The 19,244-nt window shown below is 38.2% G+C and overlaps 2 protein-coding genes across 2 annotated transcripts; one reads left to right on the top strand and one right to left on the bottom strand.

Annotated features, from left to right (window-relative positions):
- Positions 1 to 446: 446 nt before the first annotated feature.
- On the bottom strand, positions 447 to 7,523 carry letmd1 (LETM1 domain containing 1). The gene is made up of 9 exons (XM_053317663.1): positions 7,408 to 7,523; positions 5,669 to 5,823; positions 3,980 to 4,095; positions 3,243 to 3,325; positions 2,900 to 3,086; positions 1,796 to 1,897; positions 1,555 to 1,707; positions 1,374 to 1,470; positions 447 to 645 (listed from the first exon to the last, which is right to left on the bottom strand). The coding sequence occupies exons 1-9, from the start codon at positions 7,521 to 7,523 to the stop codon at positions 569 to 571; spliced, it is 1,086 nt and encodes a 361-aa protein (XP_053173638.1). The 3' UTR covers positions 447 to 568.
- A 3,227-nt stretch (positions 7,524 to 10,750) lies between these two features.
- On the top strand, positions 10,751 to 13,612 carry zgc:56699 (uncharacterized protein LOC405758 homolog). The gene is made up of 6 exons (XM_053318004.1): positions 10,751 to 10,835; positions 10,921 to 11,027; positions 12,024 to 12,150; positions 12,244 to 12,321; positions 13,380 to 13,437; positions 13,531 to 13,612. The coding sequence occupies exons 1-6, from the start codon at positions 10,751 to 10,753 to the stop codon at positions 13,610 to 13,612; spliced, it is 537 nt and encodes a 178-aa protein (XP_053173979.1).
- Positions 13,613 to 19,244: the final 5,632 nt, after the last annotated feature.

Genomic DNA, 19,244 nt, shown 5'->3' with positions numbered 1-19,244 from the left:
CTCGAGATACAGCGACGGGCAATTAATGACATTACCTTAAAACGTCACCACTAAATATTTGTCCAGTTCATCACAGTTTAAGTACTTCACGTGCTGTCAAGTACGGGAACTACACTACTCAAGACTTTGTAATTATTTATATGATCTTCTTACACTGTTTTAACCTAATGTATGGAGTTCTAACGACCTAATTAAGACACTGTTCATCTTTTTTATATCTGTAAATGATAAGCTTGTTAACTTAGTGTTATCAGTGGTATCAGACACTTCATATTAGTGGGGTTTTTAATAACTAACAGCAGATTTAATTGGCAAAATGAGAATCTCTACTACAACGAGGTCTTTTTCTTTACTGCAGACCTACTTTAAGTTTTAGATTTTTAGAGGTTTTTTTTCTTCTTCTTCCCTAAACCTGAAAATCGTGCCAAGAACGGCTGTAAAATGGGTTTCTTTTTGACTTTTCCTTGGTGTGAAAGGAGATGTTGACAACTTATAGGAAGTTGTGCTGTGCAGTTGTAGCACAAAATAGAGCGTAATCGCAAAACAGCACATTGCTTCAGGCTTCCTGTCAGTGGCGGTCAGAGCCAGTTGGGCTGTTGGCTGAGAGAAATACAATGCTGTGCAGGAGCAGCGACAACTCGGAGTCTGAAAAAGAAAAAAAAGGGAAATTACTTAACATTTTAAAATAAATATACTTTTTTGTGCTTTCTTGGTGAGAATTAGATGAGAAGATCGATACCTTGTGTGTAGGATGAATATAAAGCCGCTTAGCTTAAAGACTGGACATAGCCTGGCTCTGTCTGTACTTACTGCCCCCGTTCCCACAAGAAAACCACAAATTGTAACTTCTACACTTGTTAACTAACATGTTAATTTGAGAGCTTTAGAGAAGCTGGTAGATTGAGTTTGCGACCTTTGGGCAGAGCTAAACCAGCTGCTGGGAGCTTTATTTAACCCTTACTGTACATACTGTTCAGGGTCAAAGTTGACCCATTTTTATTTTTGAAAGCAGTAAACTTTAAATACTTCTTACTTTTAGCCTGAAATGTGATGACTTCTCCTTTTAACATTTGAGTGCAGCTATAGTTCTTGTTTTTTCTCCATAAACGAGAAGTGTAAAAACTGAATGATAAACTCTCTCAGCTCTCTGAAAGTTTAAGGATTAATCTGGTTTATCGTCTGTGACTGATGACGTATTCATTGTTAGAGACTTATTATGAGGGGGTACTCTGAAGAGTCTGTATGTGAGGGATAACACACTGACATAAGCGAGATAATGATCTTCTCATCTTCTCTCAGCAAGAAACTTAAATGAGCATATTTTGAAGTGTCGAAGTCATTTTAAATATTAGACAAAATAGTCACAAGAATACCTTTCAAAGAGGAAGACATCTGAAGCCACTGAGATAACCACTCGCGACATTCGTTAGTGCTCAGACTATCAGAGTTCAGCCCTCTAACGAAGCAAGCCTAAAAAGAGAAAATATGATTCACTTATAAAAACACACATCTTTACACAGATGATCATATAATTCAGTTTTCCGAGCTACTGACATGTCTGAGTTCGATGTCACTCAGCTGGTGAGCGCCCAGCCGGCTGAGTGCGCGGTCCAGCTGGAGCAGCTCCAGGGCGTGTCTCTGCAGCCGCTGGCCAATCAGGAAGCCCGGGAGGCGAGGCGTGAGGAAGAGCAGGGGGCTGATGTGTCTCTGAAGACGGAGAGAAGAGCACAAATATGTTCTGGCCCGAGCCTTTTTTTTTTTTCACATCAACTGAATGAGCGTGACTTTTACTGACCATCTGATCCACTCTCATCCTCTTCATGCCCAGAGGAGGTCCAGAAAACAGGCGTCGGACAGCGAGGATTTCAGACACTTGAGGGCTTCCTCCATTTTGCACCTGTTTACACACAGAAAGTCAACTTATTCAATTTTCATGCAACACTGGATACAGGTTTGTCCTTTTATACTAAGACTAGTAATCACAGGTAAAACCCGTTTTCAACAGCTTTGCTTAAGTGATTTTACACTGAAGGTTTACTGTGGTGGAAATGATCCGAGGCTGTATTCACAAAGACTTAACGGTCTCCTAACGGAGCTGGAGGTGAAATTAAACCATACAGAACTTTTAAAAGCGTTACTTTGATGGCAGAGATCCAAAACGTTCATCAACATATCCCAACAACACTGTGAGACTCAAATGCTCTAAAAAGTTTGTTCAATAAATGATCCACAGCTGCAACAAGCGGCCGATTAGTTAACACTAAATTAATTTGGAACTATTTTGATCATTTTCAAGCAAAGAAGTCAAATATTCAGATTTCAGCTTCTCAGATGTGAGAACAGTAAACTAAAAAACCTTAGGTATTGGACTTCTGGTGGGACAAAACAAGCAAATTGAAGACAGACTGATGGTTTTATTTTCATGTCTGGCCTTTTACACAACCCATTGCTCATGAAGGGAATTATTCAAAGACATTAATTAACAACAAACCAAACATGGTAAACACACCAGCATCTCACATTACAACACATTAACATCATCCAAGTATGAACACGCCTACATGTGATGTCTCAGGAGATATCCAACTATAGAATATATAAATGATATGACCACAGCTCCACGAGCACAGATTTAAACACAACTTGTAGAAAACAAATACTACATATATCTGTGATCCTGTTTTTAAATAAATAGTCTAATAATACCTACTTCATGCTAAAATACATCAATTTATGATCGAGGAGTGAGCTTCATATCCAAGATTTGAATAGATGGCTCACAAATATGTAAGTAAAAATGTGTAAAAAGGAGAAAACTAAACATTAATAATTTTCTGAGCGTTTTCCTCATCATAATACACTGTTTTTATCACCAAGAGTTTGTGTTGCGTTCACTGACCTTAGCGCACAGGTCCTTAAGGCGACTCTGCAGCTGACCGTCTTTGACATGGCCGCTGACGTAATCGAGCCCTTCGAGCACCGGCCGGTGGTGCTGTGCCCTAAGGGAATGATAAACGCCCCGAAACTCCACCTGCTGCTTGGGAGTCCAGAAGTGAGGGATGAGCAGCTGACGGGGGAAAAAGTACCTGGCAGTGAAGAGAAGAAGGTGGCGAGAGAGACACATGAAATGCTGGAGTGATGGGAGAATATGGATCAGCAGGGAAATTAAGGCTCATAAAATAAACACTATCAATCATTTCACAATGATTTGCTGAGAAGGAGGTCATTTTAAAGTAACTCACATCAAGACAAAAACCAGGTAGTTGGCAAAAGGCGGGATTGAGATCATCACCAGAGGAATGGCCTTAATCACGTCTCTGCGAAACTGGAACAAATGTTTCAAAGTAAGTAAAACAACATATATACAAATAACAAACATTACAGACCTGAAATGAAACAATGGCATGGTAATAAATTAAAAATAACACCCACAAATTATTAATTAGATTTAATCTGTAATGTAAGGAAAGGCAAGGCAGTTTTATTTATATAGCGCATTTCATACACAATGGCAACTCAATGTGCTCTACATAAAACAGAAAAACATGTAATTTGAGAAACATTAAAACATACAATTAATAATTATTAATTAATAAAATGCTAGAATAGAGCATTAAATATATGATTGATGTATGCAATCTTTCATCAATAATTAACTATTCCATGCACTGCTCATTCCTGCATTTTAAAGATACATGAAGCAGTTTTAAACATCAATACACTGTTAAATTAATTATAATACTTTGGTATGATAACCATTAACAAATGAGGTCAATGTGATTGGTCAACTTTACCTCCCAAAAATAGTATTACAAGTCAAATTAAGGCCTCATTTCCCAAACAGTTTATCCTTTATGTTGTCATCCACCTGTGTTTCACATATGTATAAAAAGACAAATAACTTACAAAACAAGCTTATATGTGAGTCAAATACCCCGTGCTGTGTGTGTGTACATCTGTGGTGAGACACTTGACTCACCTGTCTGAGTTTCTCCATCTCCCTGTACGGTAAATCCTGGACCTGCAGATTCTGGCTGCCCATCTTCACTTTTATCCGACTCACATCTTTAGCGTCTTGGAAAAGTAACTTGAATCCTAAAGTAACTCGATGATAAAAATAGGATGTTAAGGACATTAAAATTTTGAAATGGTGCTTTCTTACCTGAGTGCTTTACAACATGCCTCTAAAATCACACAAACACACACACACACACACACCAGTGGTAGAGTAGGTGATGTGCAATACGCTGACCTGTCATCAGGAGCGATTATGGTTCATGTCTTGCTCAACAACTCCTAAAATAAGATCAGGAGGAGTCGAAGAATTTAATCAACAACACCTCCCTCCTGAGCTGAGCCGTCTTGTGTCACACTGACCTTAATAAAAGTTTGGGGTTTTTTTTACAGTGTGTGATGCCACAAAATGGTGAAATTACGTAATTTTGACTCATTTTAATAAAAATGGATCCATGTTATAACTAAAAGAGATTTTTGTGTTTACTGAGTCGTGTTTGTTTTCAAATTAAAACCTGTTTTTGTAAAAATAAACTTTGTAATCATTTAAGATTATTCATGAATGTTAAAAAATGGAAATGATGTAAATACGCTGTGCCTTGAAATACTGGTTTGAATACTGAATTAGCCTGCCTGAACTGGAAGATAAATATTTACTTGTTTACTGATCGACAGCTTGAGATGAAAAAGTCATCAGTGAAATGTATATTAGATATATAGATAGATTCTTTATTATCCTTCAAGGAGATTTGTTGCCACAGTCTGTACAGAGACTCACATGAATACATAAATAGAGAACCATAACTACATGTAAGTCAATCATACACACAGTTACAGTCATCTGGGTGTTTTATTTAGCAATGCTATGACTGAGGGGACACAATTCATGCCATAACATGCTCGTTTTTCAGGCCAAGGATCTTTATCTACGCCTAGATGGAAGCAGTGTGAAGAAAGGGGCGTATGAGGTCATAAACAGTGTTGTTTACTCTGTATGTAGCTTTGCCTTGGGAGGACTGAGGGGTCGGGGGTGGGGAGGCCATTAAAAGACAGGAGAGGCCGTGAATACAGACAGTGTCGACGCAGCAGAGCATGCGCCGAGAGAGCTGTGTTGGCCAAGAGAGCCAAGTTGGCCTGAGGCTCCACCCTGATGAAGGCCAGATAGCTGAAAACGTTGGTGGATAAAGCACAGTGGACTAGACAAGAGTTTGTTTTAACCTGTTTTAATCCTAATGGACTTTTATTGAAGCTCACGTCGGTCTACACCTCACTCTGAAAAATGTTTCCTTTACACCAAAATCCACAGGAGAAGAAGGACATATAGTATCTTTCTTTTAATTACGTTAATAAAATTCAACTAAATTATATATATGATGTGCAGCAGCTAAGAAAGACGAGGAGCTGGAGTCCAAAGCTATTTATAAGTGAACTTCAGTGTTGGCATTGTGCTCCTGCTTCTAAAATTAAATACAATCTTTCTACATACTGGAATACATTGAAGATTCAATTTAAAGCCAAGCTGAATGGTGTTACAAAAAATAATCAGTTCATAGTTTTAAAAAGGAAATAAAAATATTGTGACGTAACTTAAAACATTAACAAAATATCTAGAGTATATAACAACAGAGAGTCTCGGAGGTATCAGTGGGCCTACCTTGAATAAAAGTGTGGTAGAGCTTATAAAAGCGGGGAAATCTTCGTTTGAGGAAACTTTCATATTTGACATTTGCCAACTGGAGCCTGGAGGAGACGTAGCGACCGATACCTCGCCTAACTTTAGATGTGGAGTAGTATCTACACAGGGACAACCTGGGGGAAAAAAGAAGGAGAAGAAGAAGATGAATGACTACAGTAATCCTTAACATATATTTTAATACAAGAGATGGCCCATATTGTGTGATATTTATCTAAAAACTGGATGTGCATGTAGTGGGAGGAAGCTGGTGAGAAGCTGGTTTGACAAGACGAAAAAAAGGTGTGGGTCTTCTTTTGGACTTTAAGTGGTTCTTGCAAAACTTTGAGGTGTGTTTGGAGCCATTAAGCTGCTGCAGTATGAATCCTTCACCACAATGATGCAAACCAGAGGGTTCAGCAGGTCTGTATGAAAGAAGGAGCGGTGCTTCTCCTCAGTCAGGGTGGAGTCAATTCGGAGCAGGAGTCGGTAAAACATCTACCCAGACTTCAATATTCTCACACACCATCAGCATTTCCCACTAATTATATAGAGTGTGGCGACCCACCATAGTCTCTAACCTAATCTAACAGTATTTTATATGTTCTTAAGTAATGAACTAGTAAACATTTATTTCCCATGCTTTGTGGGTGTGACCTTTTTGCTGTGTCGTCACCATTCATACCTATACAACCAGTTATTAAACTACTAAAGCACCATTTTTTTATGGATATATCCTCTTAATTTTGCTCTCACAGTGCACCATAATGATGCTTTTGACTGTGGGAAACACTGCATCATGTTCTCTCTCTCTCTTCCTGTCCGTCTCTTTATATTCACCCATCTGTTCCTGCCATAAATCTCAAGCTTTTATTGTGAAATGTTGGTATTTCTGAGCTCACCCCAAACATCCAAACATCTGTCCTTGCTGAGATCACAACAAGACAGCCTTCTATTGGCAGGACATTTGCCGATTGGAGTTTCTTTATTTATCAAATTCTGTATCTGTGATGAAGTTGTTTTTCTATCTGTCGGAGATGGTGTGGCCACTTTTTGCTGCCTGGTCATGCTTTGTTGCCAGTAGATCCAACCCCCCCCCCCCCCCCCCCCTTTAAAAAACCTTGAGCCTATCTATGATATAACACTGGGAAATCCCCTCTTTGCTTTGAATAACCACTTAACTTCAACACTTTCACTTCCCATGCCATGTCTCCACTACCACAATGCTACATGATGCAATAATCTGCTGTAAACATGAGGGGGGCACACACACACACAGCCATATTTGTAACAGGTGAACACTGTCTGCAAGGTTGACCTCCACACAGTCTAAGTCAAGTCTTAACATAGTAGTTTTTGATGTGGAGCTGGTTTAATATAGTCTGGGTGGAGGGGGAAGCAGTGAAATGTATTAGTAACAGTCATTTTTTACTGTTTTATGCCTGAATCTTTATCATTTCAGCTTGGTTAGACATTAATTAAAGAAAACACCACTAGATATAAGTATAACTATCAGAATAGTATAATTTAAGAAGCATATAAACTGGACAACTCTTATTAAATCATATATATGTTTAAATGTCCTTATAAAAAAGCGCAAAGATGAGCAGATAAACCAGATATGCAGCCAGCTTAGCTTAGCTTAGTATTGAAGAGAAGATGAAAGCAAAACAACGTGTCAACACTAAGGACTGACGGACCTCAGAGGGTTTCAGACATACCTGGACTGTTGGGACACACTGGGAGAATAAAGGCCATTAGTTATAATGTTGGCCCTGAGACCACAGAGCCGGATCAAAGACAGACGGCTGCACAGGCTAGAGCAGGACAGCGCCATGTTTCCGCCTGGTTACCGTAATGACGCCGGATGACGCGCATGACATGAACTGCAGTAGTACGTAGTACACAACCGCCAGTTACCGTAATATCCGCTGCGCAGGGTGGATTCGGGTACAGTGGCACTGTTTTTTTGTTGCGTTTCTGATTTGTGTATCATATTTACACATGAATCCACCACCTTATATCATAATGATAGATCAGATAGATTAAAAAACTAGTAGGCTACTAGTAATAATTGAATAGAAAAAGCTTAGTTGTCCCAAATTAGTCAATGTCCCTCATTACCCTAATCCACCCTACATAAATTATGTTATTTAATTACAAAACAAATGTTACTGAGATAAAAATGTGTCATTAAATTACAGTTACTGATGAAAATGTTGATGATTAGAAAGAAGGTTACATCTGACGTCAGACCTTAAAGATTTTACTTATTTTTCTAAATATTTAACATGTTACTGAATACATATATTGCTGTTTTTAATTCTTTGAAATTTCTTTATATTTTGTAAATAAACCATGATGTAGGCCTAAATGGCTTAAACTTTTTTGATAAAATATCTTTATTTTATATTCAGAATTCTACATGAACTTATGAATACATTTTCAAATGAGAGTTAAATCTTGCTTTATATGATCTCCTTATAAATCGGGTCAGTATCCATGAAAAACACCTGAACTTAGATTTTGGTGCTTAGTGGGAACACTTGCCCTAACAGCTGAAGACATCTGTTAGTCATTCAAAAAGTAATCAAATGTAGTAAGTGATATTATTATTTGATTGAGTAATTGAAATAGTTAAATTACTTATTACATTTTAAATAAGGTAACTAGTAATCTGTAACCTATTACATTTCCAAAGTGATCTTCCCAACCCTGCACTAACTCAAATTTTTCATTCAGATGTCACTGTCAGAGAAAAACGTTTATTTAGTAGACAGATGAAGCTGTTGTCAGAACAGAAAAAGTTTAGTTATACTGTTGAATGTACTGTGTATCTGAGTGTATACCAGTATGTAGGTTAGAAAGTTGTTACCCATCAAAATAGTCTATCATCAGGGTATGTTATTTCCAGTCTTTTTTCCCATCTGCAATAAAATATGATAAGAAATAAAATGTATCTTTATTGACCCCCCTGAGGAGAAATTCAAATTGAAACAGCAGTATAGTGGGAAAAAAGTAACAACGTACAGTGGAAAGTGTAAAATTAAATAAAATATTATATACAGTAAACAATCTCTGTGTAAATAAATCTATAAAACATAAATGTGTAATATGCAGAAGTTCCTGAGATTATGTTTACATTGTTCCTGAGGTTAAGTGAGGAGTGTTGTGCACTTTGATGGTTGCTGGTATGAAGGAGCCCCCAAAGTGCTTTTAGTCCAGCAGAGAGCAGTGGTGTGCTGCAGAGAGGAAAACAACAACAGCACTTGAGCACCTGAGTAGAGAGGGAGCGGAGAACAAGGAAGCAGAATTACAGCAAAGCAAAAATTAAAGGACCAATGTTTAGGATTTAGTGACATCTAGTGGTGAGGTTGTATATTGCAACCAACTGAATAAATCCTACCACCACCAAGTATGTAGGAGAACCTACAGTGGTCAGGTCTATCTTGCGTTCTTGCTTTCCACCACTGCATGTTTGGCTTTTACAAATAGCATTGTGTAGTCTGGTTCACAGCTCCACTAAATAGTGAGTTTTTTCTCTGTTGGTTCCAGTAAAAGAAGATTCCTATTAATTAAATGAAAAAAAAATCAAAACCAGATAAAGATTTGAATTATTATTATCATCATCATCATCATCATCATCATCATCATCATCATCATTATTATTATTATAAATGGTTGGACACATACACCTGTGGTCATCCCTGAAATCATTCTGCGTTGCTATAGTTACTGGCAGGATGGTCAGGATTTGGGATGTGCAGCATTGTACCAAATTCATTTTATTACACTACATTTATACTTTGCACATATTTTTGAAAGTTGGGGGGTAAACTGGGAATGACTGCCCTGATCATTTGAATGCTGCAACTTCTTTGCACAAGTTTATAAATTATATGAGGATGATAATGTTTGTAAAAAATTCATGAACTTGTGTTTTTGTACTTTTGTGCAATGTTTTATTCATTGTTTTATACCATGTTACTGTTTTATTGTGCACTGTCCCTGTCTAAATAAATAAAAATACATTTAAAAAAATAAGAACTACATCACACCAGGGAGTCAGTCACGTGGTCTGGCGCTGGGTGGGCGGGGTTAAGGTGTTCTTTAAAGGGTCGCTGCTTCCTGTTATCCAACACAAAAGGAAGAAGAGGAGGTGGTCATCTGTGGGTCAGCAGCAGGAATCAATAAGTAAATTTAAGGTCTTAAATTACGCGCTATTTCTGATAACTGATGATAATTCTGCATTTTTACAGACTGTATCTAAAGCACTTGTTAAAACAGTTGAACTTTAGTATTTTATAGATGTATGTTAGCTTTGCTTTCCGGCGACTTGCCCAGTTTTTACGTTAGCTGACTTTGCTGCAGGCCAAACCCCGCCCCAAAAAACTTCCTAATGCATGCTCGGCATTTATGTTTGACTACTTTAAATATGATGTGGTATATATATATGTGAGATTATTAGAAATGTTGGATTTTTAGAACTAGTGAATTGCTTTTAAACTGTAGCTGCAACTTAAATGTAAACATCTGGTGATTTTTTTGGGGGGCCTGATGTCGTGCAGGTGAAGAGGGACCGCATGCTGTGGTGGAAACTTAAACTCAGGATGCATTGTAGAGTAAAAAAAAAAACCTATAATATAATGTGCTTTTTAATGCATATTCTCTAAAAAGTCTTAAAATAAGTAGATAATATGATCCCACTGCAAACTACTTCGACTAAAATGGATTTTTAAACCTTTTTGATGAAGTTTGACTAACAGTTAATGTGCTCAGGTGTCCTTTGTGTCCACACCAGTGAGCAAAGACGTTTTTTAGGACACTAAATGTGACACATGTGGTTTTTACCTACAGAGATGCAAATAATCCTGCACACAGATGAAGTGATGTGTTGTCATGGCTCTGCAGCTTTTAAATGCTGAGTGTGCATCTAGCAACCTGTCAGAACTTGTTGCTATTTTACTGTTCTGTTTTTTTGCATTCCAGATTAACCTAATTTGCATCTTTTTGACATTCCCAGTTGACCCAGTTGGTGTGTCGTTCATTAAATCCCAGCTAAAGATGGCGACCACCATCAGATTTGGATCCAGCACTGGCCCTTGCACCACTGGCACTGCTGGGAGAGCACAGTTGGCCGACGAAATGGGTAAAACTGAAGCTATTCGTCCACATTTACAATGAGGAAAATTATTATCGGCAATTTATTGAATTGAATTGTTTTATTTTTAAAGATGGAAAAGGAAACACTGACCCTGAAAAACTCCTCCAGTGTCCTTTTGACAAGAACCACCAGATCCGGGCCTGCCGCTTCCCCTACCATCTCATAAAGTGCAGGAAGGTGAGTTGAGCTCTCATTTATTGTTACAGACACTCATCGGGGTGGAAAAATACCATTACCATTTTGGAGTTTCACATAATAAGGGTGCAGGGGCATGCTTGTTTTTCACTCCTGGTTCTGGAGTACAGCCTCAGCCTCAGCCCCAGCCCCAGGACCAAGACTGAAATTCACTCATGTAGAGCTGTAGCAATTAAATTAATCAACAACTATTTTGATAATAGATTAATTATTAGGAGTCATTTCAAGAAGAAATGTCCAAATTAGTTAATTCCAGCTTCTCAAATGTAGAATATTTTCTGGCTTCTTTAGTTCTTTATGAAAGTAAACTCTATCTTTTGGGTTGTGGACGAGACAGGACTCTGGAAAACGGTGAACATTATTAGTATTTTCTGACACTTTCTGGACCAAACAACTACTTGAGAGGATACCTTCTCTCGCAGTGCCTTTTGTGCTCTTTTTAATAGACTCTCTAGTAGGGCTGGGCAATTAAACGAAACCGACATTTAGAAACTCTAATCGACTTAATCTTGCTCATGTCAATTAATCAATGTGTTCACTGTTGCCATGACAGCAAAGGTTGCATATCTTTTAAGGAATATGAAAACCCTAACCCTCCAGTGATCATTTTAACCCAAACCATGATCTTTACATAGTTCTAATCAAGTAAACTAGACATTAACCACAGCGTCACACCTTAAAACGTCTTTATTTTCACTTCCTAACGATACTCATGTGTGAGGGCAGCAGTGGAAAATACAAAACTAAAGAAACCGTGAAAATAAATAATTGTTCATCAAGGGTGGAGATAATCGTTCATTAATCGTAATCGAGGTTAAAAGTTCACTTAATCGTGATTTAGCTTTTTGCCATAACCGCCCAGCCCTACTCTTTAGATGTAAGTTTGTTCAGTACTCATGTCTAAAACTGTTGCCATCTAATGTCTCGGCTCGGCTGACTGTAAATTTTAATTGTTGAATTTGTGTCTCGCTGACGTAGAATCATCCAAAACTGGCCAGCGAGCTGAAAACCTGCCCGTTCAATGCTCGCCACCTGGTTCCCAAGCACGAGCTGACACACCACACTGAAACCTGCGAGGACAGAATATCTGTGGACACTGAGCATGGTGAGATTATCACTGGGTGGTCTTCCTTTACCCTGCAGATTTATTATCTTCTGTGTTTCTTGAGTTGGATTTTTTTTTCTTTCTTTTTAATAGAAGGAAACACAAATGGATTCAGGCAGGTTCCAGTGAGCACCTGGGTTAACCCCGACATGTCTGAGGACTGGGACAAAGGTAACAGAAGAAACTTTACATAACATGAATGCCATTATCTACATTGCAGGCCACTTCAAGCATTAGTAGTTGTAAGGATTTGTTTTCCCCCAGCACAGTCGTCAAATGCTCAAACATTAACAATCTTTAATGACAAAGGAATTGAAGGGCTTAGTCTGACGTCACCAAGTATCGGCATCTTTTTGCAGTGGTTTTTATTCATGTTGAAACAAGATGTTGGATTAATGGTAAATGTCAGGGTTAAATACTGTCAGCTTGTTGGCAGATTAATCCTGCTGATTTATTTATTGTGCATTTACCAGCATAGCACCAGAAAGGCGTTAGAGGGCTACGTTTAACTTTAAACAAGCTTTCAAAATAGATAATGAAGAGAATAATACTCACCCAAAGAGTTTCCTGTCCATCTTCCATCTGTGAAGGGCCAAAACATTTATGTTTATGAATGTAGCCACTTTAGAGCAGACATGGTCTCAGTCTGATGTCACGGAGTAACAATCTTTTTCCTTTTTAAAAAAAATTATGTTCAAATAGGACGTTGGAGGTAATGAAAATACTGTTTTCTTATTGGCTGATTTAATCCTTCGGTCAATCTAAAAGCTCCTTTGTGTTTTGTTTGTTTTTTTCCTTTTTAAAGCTTTAAAAATCCCCCAATACTCCCTATCAGCACTTTTAAGGCTCACAAATCTACATGTTCCATCTCATCTTTCTAATCTGGCCAAATAGCTAAAGGAAAGAACTACAAAGTTGTGGTTTTGAACGGGCTGGTGTGCACGGCTGTTTCTCGGCCAGGTGCAGTTTACTTCCTGGAGCCTGGTGATTTTTTTTTTTTTTTTTTTTGCCAGGAAACAAGTAGAGGCTCAAAAAGTCCCTTTTTAGATTTTGTTCCAGCACATTAACTTCTAGTGAAATGGTGATTTGTCTTTAATTTTTTTTATTTTTTTTTAAATAGCTTCCACAATATCCAAAGTGATATTCTCTCAATATTTAATATTTGAACAAATTAATTTCCACTGCAGTGTCTGTGAAGGTAACAGATGTTTGTTTTTTTTGTCTTGCAGAGGCTGACGATAGCGCGGCTCCGTTTGTGTGGGGTGTGAATACGATGTTGACTCAAAAGTAAGTAGCCCACCTCGGCTCTTTATCGCTCACCTGTGCATCTTTTCTTTGTTCTTTTTAACTCTTTGCTTTGTCTTGTTTTCTCTCCTGCAGATCCGAGACGAGGCTCACCAACAATCTCAGCCCCAGTTGTAGAGCACCCGCTACCCTCCCGTGGTCGGGTTATAGCTCCTAATCTGCCCTCGTTTAGAAGCTTTTCATAGGCCTACTGTTTCTTAAGATTTCTTTTTAAAAATCTGTTCTTAATTAGGTGCAGACAACTTTAAGTTTTAAACTGACTTGTATCTAAAAATCTTCCCATACTGGATGTAGGTTGCAGAGATCTAATTTTTAGTCACCTGGTGCTGATCTTGCAGAGTAAACTAACAGCTAAGTTGCATAAAGCTAATCTATTTGTTCTGTATTATCTTGCATTTCCCCCGTTACAATAACAGCATGCTTGTTTGTAATAAAGGTGTTTTGAAAAGAATTAGCTTTTTTTTTTTTTTTTTTTTTTTTAATCTACTTTTGTTGTTCTAGTTTTTTACATTCAAGAAGGGAAAACAAGAGATTGTGAAATGCTGACGTCCCACCCAAATCTGAAGTTTACTTTTTATGTCACTTCATAGCCTGTGAGTAATGTTTCCATTAGTTTCGCTGCCAGACTTCATCTGTTTATGTCAATTTTCCTATTAAGTGAGCCGGGCCATGAGGCTTTCCATCTACTTGGTGTTAACTTTGTTTGACAACTTTTTGGATCGAGGCACCAATGTCATTTTTTTTTGGAAAATGGATGTGCAGTATACATTATCAGCCTCTGTTGCCTCTGGTTATGTTTACTCAGTGGTACAGATGCATGTAGGGTAATGGTATGCTTATGACGGGTTACACTTTTGGGACAGTCTTTGTAATGATCTGGAAGTCTGTTTGTTTCAGCAAGACTTTAAAGTTTGAAAATCACATGTTTTAATATGTTCATGTGTAGATTAGTGTTTGTCTTCATTTCTGTCAACATGTCACTCCAATTAGAATTTTTTTTTTTTTTGGTACATATATGCAAGTAGTGTAGTCGACAGTTAAATGTTGCATGAATGTAGAAATAAACACAAGCATTTTATTTAAGAACAACTCAATCGTGCTTTTTTATGAAACCTCGACATTGTCAGAAAGGTGATTAGTCTGCTTCCTGTCCACCTTGTGGGTCCAAAATATTAGGAACACTTCAATTTAATGCACTCTAGTTGATGACTAACTCCCACTATGACCTCAATAATTAACATAAAGAAAAACTGCCACCTTTCTGAAAATGTATAAGCTTCATGAATGTAGAATTTATAGCCGAGTTGTTGTGTTAGGTTGCACAGGTGATCGACGAGTCCACACAAATAAACCACAAGTATTGCAGTAGTGACTGAAACTGAGCCCATAAATGTGATCGAGGATCTTTCATGAAGACTAATGTGTTCCATATTGTAATAAGAACTACATTTACTATTTATAATCTAATTAGTGACCCAAGGGTTATGCACAGAGGCAACACACTACAAATATTTGTGAAAATTAAAAGTATACTAATAAAGAATGAATGATAAAGATGTTACAGAAAATCATGAGGGGGGAAAAAGGATAAAATTTAACCGATAAGGGGAGAAAAAACATGCAATATCAGTGACAATATCCAGTCAATTAGATGTCAAACTCAGTCTTTTCTTTTTTTATAATAAACATGTCTTTGAGTAAAGTTAATCTTAAAGTCAAGATGTTTAAGGAAACAGCTGTTTATAGATGTGTGTTGTGTCATAGTTCGGCCTCTGGGTGGCAGTACTGCTCAGTTAGTTTTTGTGGGGCAGCCCTGACATGACCACTATCTCAGCCTACTTCCAGACCTTTTGAAACCCAATTCCTTTTATTAGATTATTTCATTTTGATTGAAGCAGCTTTTCTGATTATCAAACAGTATTAATGTGGGCACTTTTCATGCATAAACTGCAACATTTGTGCATAAACTTTTGCTTGAACTTTTACTTTCAGGAATTGCCTAAGGTGCTCAGAGGGACGAGTGTCAGGATAACTCCAGTGTGAGGGTGGCCTGCCAACACACTGTCATATCTAAGTGGCATTATTGATTTCATGTGATGACTGTCTATTTTTGTTGTTGCTATTATTGGAAGTGTTCAGACAGACACCGTGCTGCCCTATCACTATCCGTAAGGATGAGATATGACTCCTCAGAACACAGTACGTGCAGGACATCTATGGACTTCACGCATCTATCGAGGAATCACTAGATGTTCTTTACATCTGTTACTACCTTTTCATAGACTTTACTGTGGGTCATCCAGCGGCTCATGAATTGAGTTTTGAACTTCTGAACTTGTTAGGGACAGGGTTTAAATGTGAGAACCTAACTGAGTGATATGATTTGGTGCTCAGCATTGCCCACACATGTGTTACACCTGTAAGAAAGTGGCAGCAGGATCTGAAGCAGCCAGTTGAATGTGGGAGAATGATCTGATCTGTCAGGCAGTCAATGATATAAATAGCTGTTGAGATGTTCTCTGATTTCTGTGCACAGTCAGTGGTTGTTCATCTCTGGAATTCATCATGAAAATAATTTTGAATTTCTAATTTCCTTAAAAGTCTCTACACATGGAAAAATGGACAGAAATGTACTTTATCCGGTTTGCTGGCAGACATTAAGATAAAGTTTCTAAGGCTCCTAACCAATCAGTTACCCAATTTGTCCACAAAGGTTAATTGGTTGTGCAGCAGGGAAACACGGGATAAAAACAGAAAGCGTGTGGGTGCATCTAGGACTACATGGTGTAGTTTTTGTGTGTACCTGTCTAATCACTTGTCACAGATGGACACTTTTCAAGATTCATTAAAGCAAACAGGATGCACCTGGCCATAATTTACCTTGCCACAGAAAAGGGTCTGAAAATTTGTAAAATGAGAGGTTTCAGTTTTTAATATTTCATAAACTAGCAAAGAAGTTGAAAAACATGTTTTCTCTTCATCATTATGATTTTATCCATTTAAAATTAAATCTACGTCATAAAAAGTGCAAAAAGTCTGAATACTGTCTGAATTAATTTTAAATACTTAAATATAAATGTAAAATTTCAAGGTATTGAGAGTACATTTAAGGAACTCGGAGGAGGGTGTGTTAGGTTTTCATCATTCATATCATTTCTGGTCTAGAAGAAGCTCATTTTAACAATTTTTTACATTGTTGGGTAGTCTATTACAATGAATCATGTTTTATAAAGAGATGTCTTTTATGCTTGGTGAGAAAATCTTCCATGAAAACTAACTCATACTTGTTGAATTAATGATATAAAGTAAAAAGCATATTATTTGTCTAGCATAACATTTAAATATTTAAGGTGGAGTACTTGAGTTAATGTACAAGTTACTTTCTACTTTCTAAGTTTCGATGTCCTTATTATACAGCTTAATCTCAAGTTGGAGGTCTATAAATGAAAATGCAACAGTGTTTAATTAATACTGTATCAAGATGCTAGATCAAACAGTGTTCCTCTGAAATCAAATCATATTTTGTTGTGTCTATTGATCAGTAGTAAAACATCATTCATTAAAAATGTTTTTGCCTTTTTGGTTAGACATGCGATGCCAAATCCATATTTACGCTCCTGCCAACCAGCAACATAAAATGAAACTGAATAGCTTTGGGACAACCTGTTCGAGACCAAGTGCCTAGTACTGGAGGCACTGCCAGTGGGAGAAATACTGTCTACTGGAGCAAAGAACCGAATTTATAGTCGGTCACAAGATAATTTTCTTCTTCTCTTGTGGCATGATTAGGGTGGTATCAACCTTTAAGACACCGATATATTTCCCTAAAAGTGTCGTTGCATAATTCACTTTTTAAGTATCTGACATTTTGAGGGAACAGATGCGACCCCAGTATGTCACTTGATGGTTTAAGTCACCATTGACCATCTGAACTTTTCACCTGAAATTATATTGTAGCATAATTTCAGTTACCTCATGGTTACATTGTTTGAGTTGATGATCTTATTCATTTATTACAGAGTGGTGAGTTTATAACACATTGCTAGCCTCATTGAGTCGTGACCCTTAGGAAAGTTGTCATGCTCACGCTGGCTGCTGGACACTCTGCAAACAAGTTTCAGGCACGCATCCCAGGCTTGTCGCCTGCAAGTGAAACTGAAGCCTCTTCATCGGTCTTGTTTTATAAATATGACATTCTCATATTCTTACAGACACAAGAGTCCTGCACAATGTGCAGTAGGCAGTCCGAGCTCTAGAGTTGGTGTCAAATCCTGTAACCCTGTCTGAAGCTTGTGATCCTCTATTATCACTGACATTTCACGTTCCACTCAGACAAGCCACATTCAAGTTGCTCTCACTTTCCCTAGTTTCCAATGAGGCCTGATTGGTAGATTGTACAAGAGCAGTCCAATCAACACCACTGTTGTCAGTGCACCATCGTCCACATACGCTCTGTAATCAGAGTGATGCTAACTTTATCCAGTTGCTCTTGTAACATAATGTCCACCTTTGCAAAGTTATGAAGTTCTCCAACGTGTATATTAGGTCAGCTAATTGTAAATGTAAAAATAAAACAAAAAGATACATTCTGTAAATGTATTCTCTAAATCAGGGACAAGAACCCAAAGCTGTAAGCAAGAATTTAAAAACAAGAAAAATAGTAGTTGCCATGACGTAACTCTGTGAGTATATGAGTAGCCATCTAACAGGCTTTGCTACTGGTTTACCCTACAAGGCTCAGCCTCACACCTGAGAAAGACCTTTTCACTCACTGCTCAATCGAGAGGTAACTACTGCGCAGCACCCTCCCTCTAAGCCCCAGTGCATTCAGAAACAAACAGGGGCCAGCTGGGTTTGTGGTTAGAGGGCCCCACATGAACTCACAGAACTGGAGTTACATCCAGGTATCTACTATTTCTATGTTGTTCTTATTGATTTATTTTATTCATTTATTTATGATTTTAGATTGAGTTGTGATGTGAATCCGCTATTCGTGGCACTTAACAGAGCAGCACTTAATTTTGTTGTATTGTTCACAATATAATGACAATAAAGGCACTTTGACTTTGACTTGTACATGATCCACTGAATAACAGGCTTTGGAATTGGTTAAAATCTAAGGCGAAGGATGTTACTGATCAGATGTACTCCTAGCTGGACCAGAACCAACACTAGTCCAAACCCAGCCAGGGTCTTGCACCACGCTGCAAAAAGCCAGCAATAATGACCTATAAAAAAGACAGGTTTTTTAGGTTTCGTTTCAAAACATCTGTAGTCTGTGGGGCCCTCAGGTGTTCAGGAGGCTGTTCCACAGCCTCGGAGCTGCAGAGGAAAAGGCCTGATCACCCATGGTGCAGAGCTTGGTTTTGGGGGCTTGGAGGGTGTTTATGTTTGCAGAATGGAGGATGTGTGAGGAGGTCTGGGGGGTGAGGAGTTCCTGGAGGTACAGGGAGGCATGTCCGTGAATGCACTGGTATGTGAGAAGGGAGACCTTATACTCAATTCTAAGTGGGACAGGGAGCCAGTGAAGAGATTTCAGGATGGGGGTGATGTGATCACATTTGCGCAAGCTCATCAGGATCCTGGCAGCGCTGTTCTGGATGTACTGCAGTCTCTGGATGTTCTTGCCAGAGATCCCGATGAGGAGTGCATTACAGTAGTCCCGTCCAGAGGAGACAAAGGCGTGGACAAGCTTCTCTGCATCTTCCAGGGTGAGTGTTGGACGGAGTTTGGCGATGTTCCTGAGGTGGTAGAATGAAGTCTTACAGAGGTATTTGATGTGAGTGTCA

This window comes from Scomber japonicus, chromosome 4 (assembly GCF_027409825.1).
Source record: "Scomber japonicus isolate fScoJap1 chromosome 4, fScoJap1.pri, whole genome shotgun sequence".
Lineage (NCBI taxonomy): Eukaryota > Metazoa > Chordata > Actinopteri > Scombriformes > Scombridae > Scomber > Scomber japonicus.
The sequence above is the reverse complement of the archived record's forward strand: the minus strand, read 5'-3'. Positions and strand labels throughout refer to the sequence as shown.

Bases quoted from the DNA above. Each gene is read 5' to 3' on its own strand.
- letmd1 (XM_053317663.1), bottom strand. From the start codon at position 7,523: ATGGCGCTGTCCTGCTCTAGCCTGTGCAGCCGTCTGTCTTTGATCCGG. The intron at 4,096-5,668 runs GTAGGCCCACTG...GAGTTACTTTAG, and splicing joins CTACCACACTTTTATTCAAG to GATTCAAGTTACTTTTCCAA. The intron at 1,898-2,899 runs GTCAGTGAACGC...GTGTGTAAACAG, and splicing joins TTAAGGACCTGTGCGCTAAG to GTGCAAAATGGAGGAAGCCC.
- zgc:56699 (XM_053318004.1), top strand. From the start codon at position 10,751: ATGGCGACCACCATCAGATTTGGATCCAGCACTGGCCCTTGCACCACT. The intron at 12,151-12,243 runs GTGAGATTATCA...TCTTTTTAATAG, and splicing joins ATCTGTGGACACTGAGCATG to AAGGAAACACAAATGGATTC. The intron at 12,322-13,379 runs GTAACAGAAGAA...TTTGTCTTGCAG, and splicing joins GTCTGAGGACTGGGACAAAG to AGGCTGACGATAGCGCGGCT.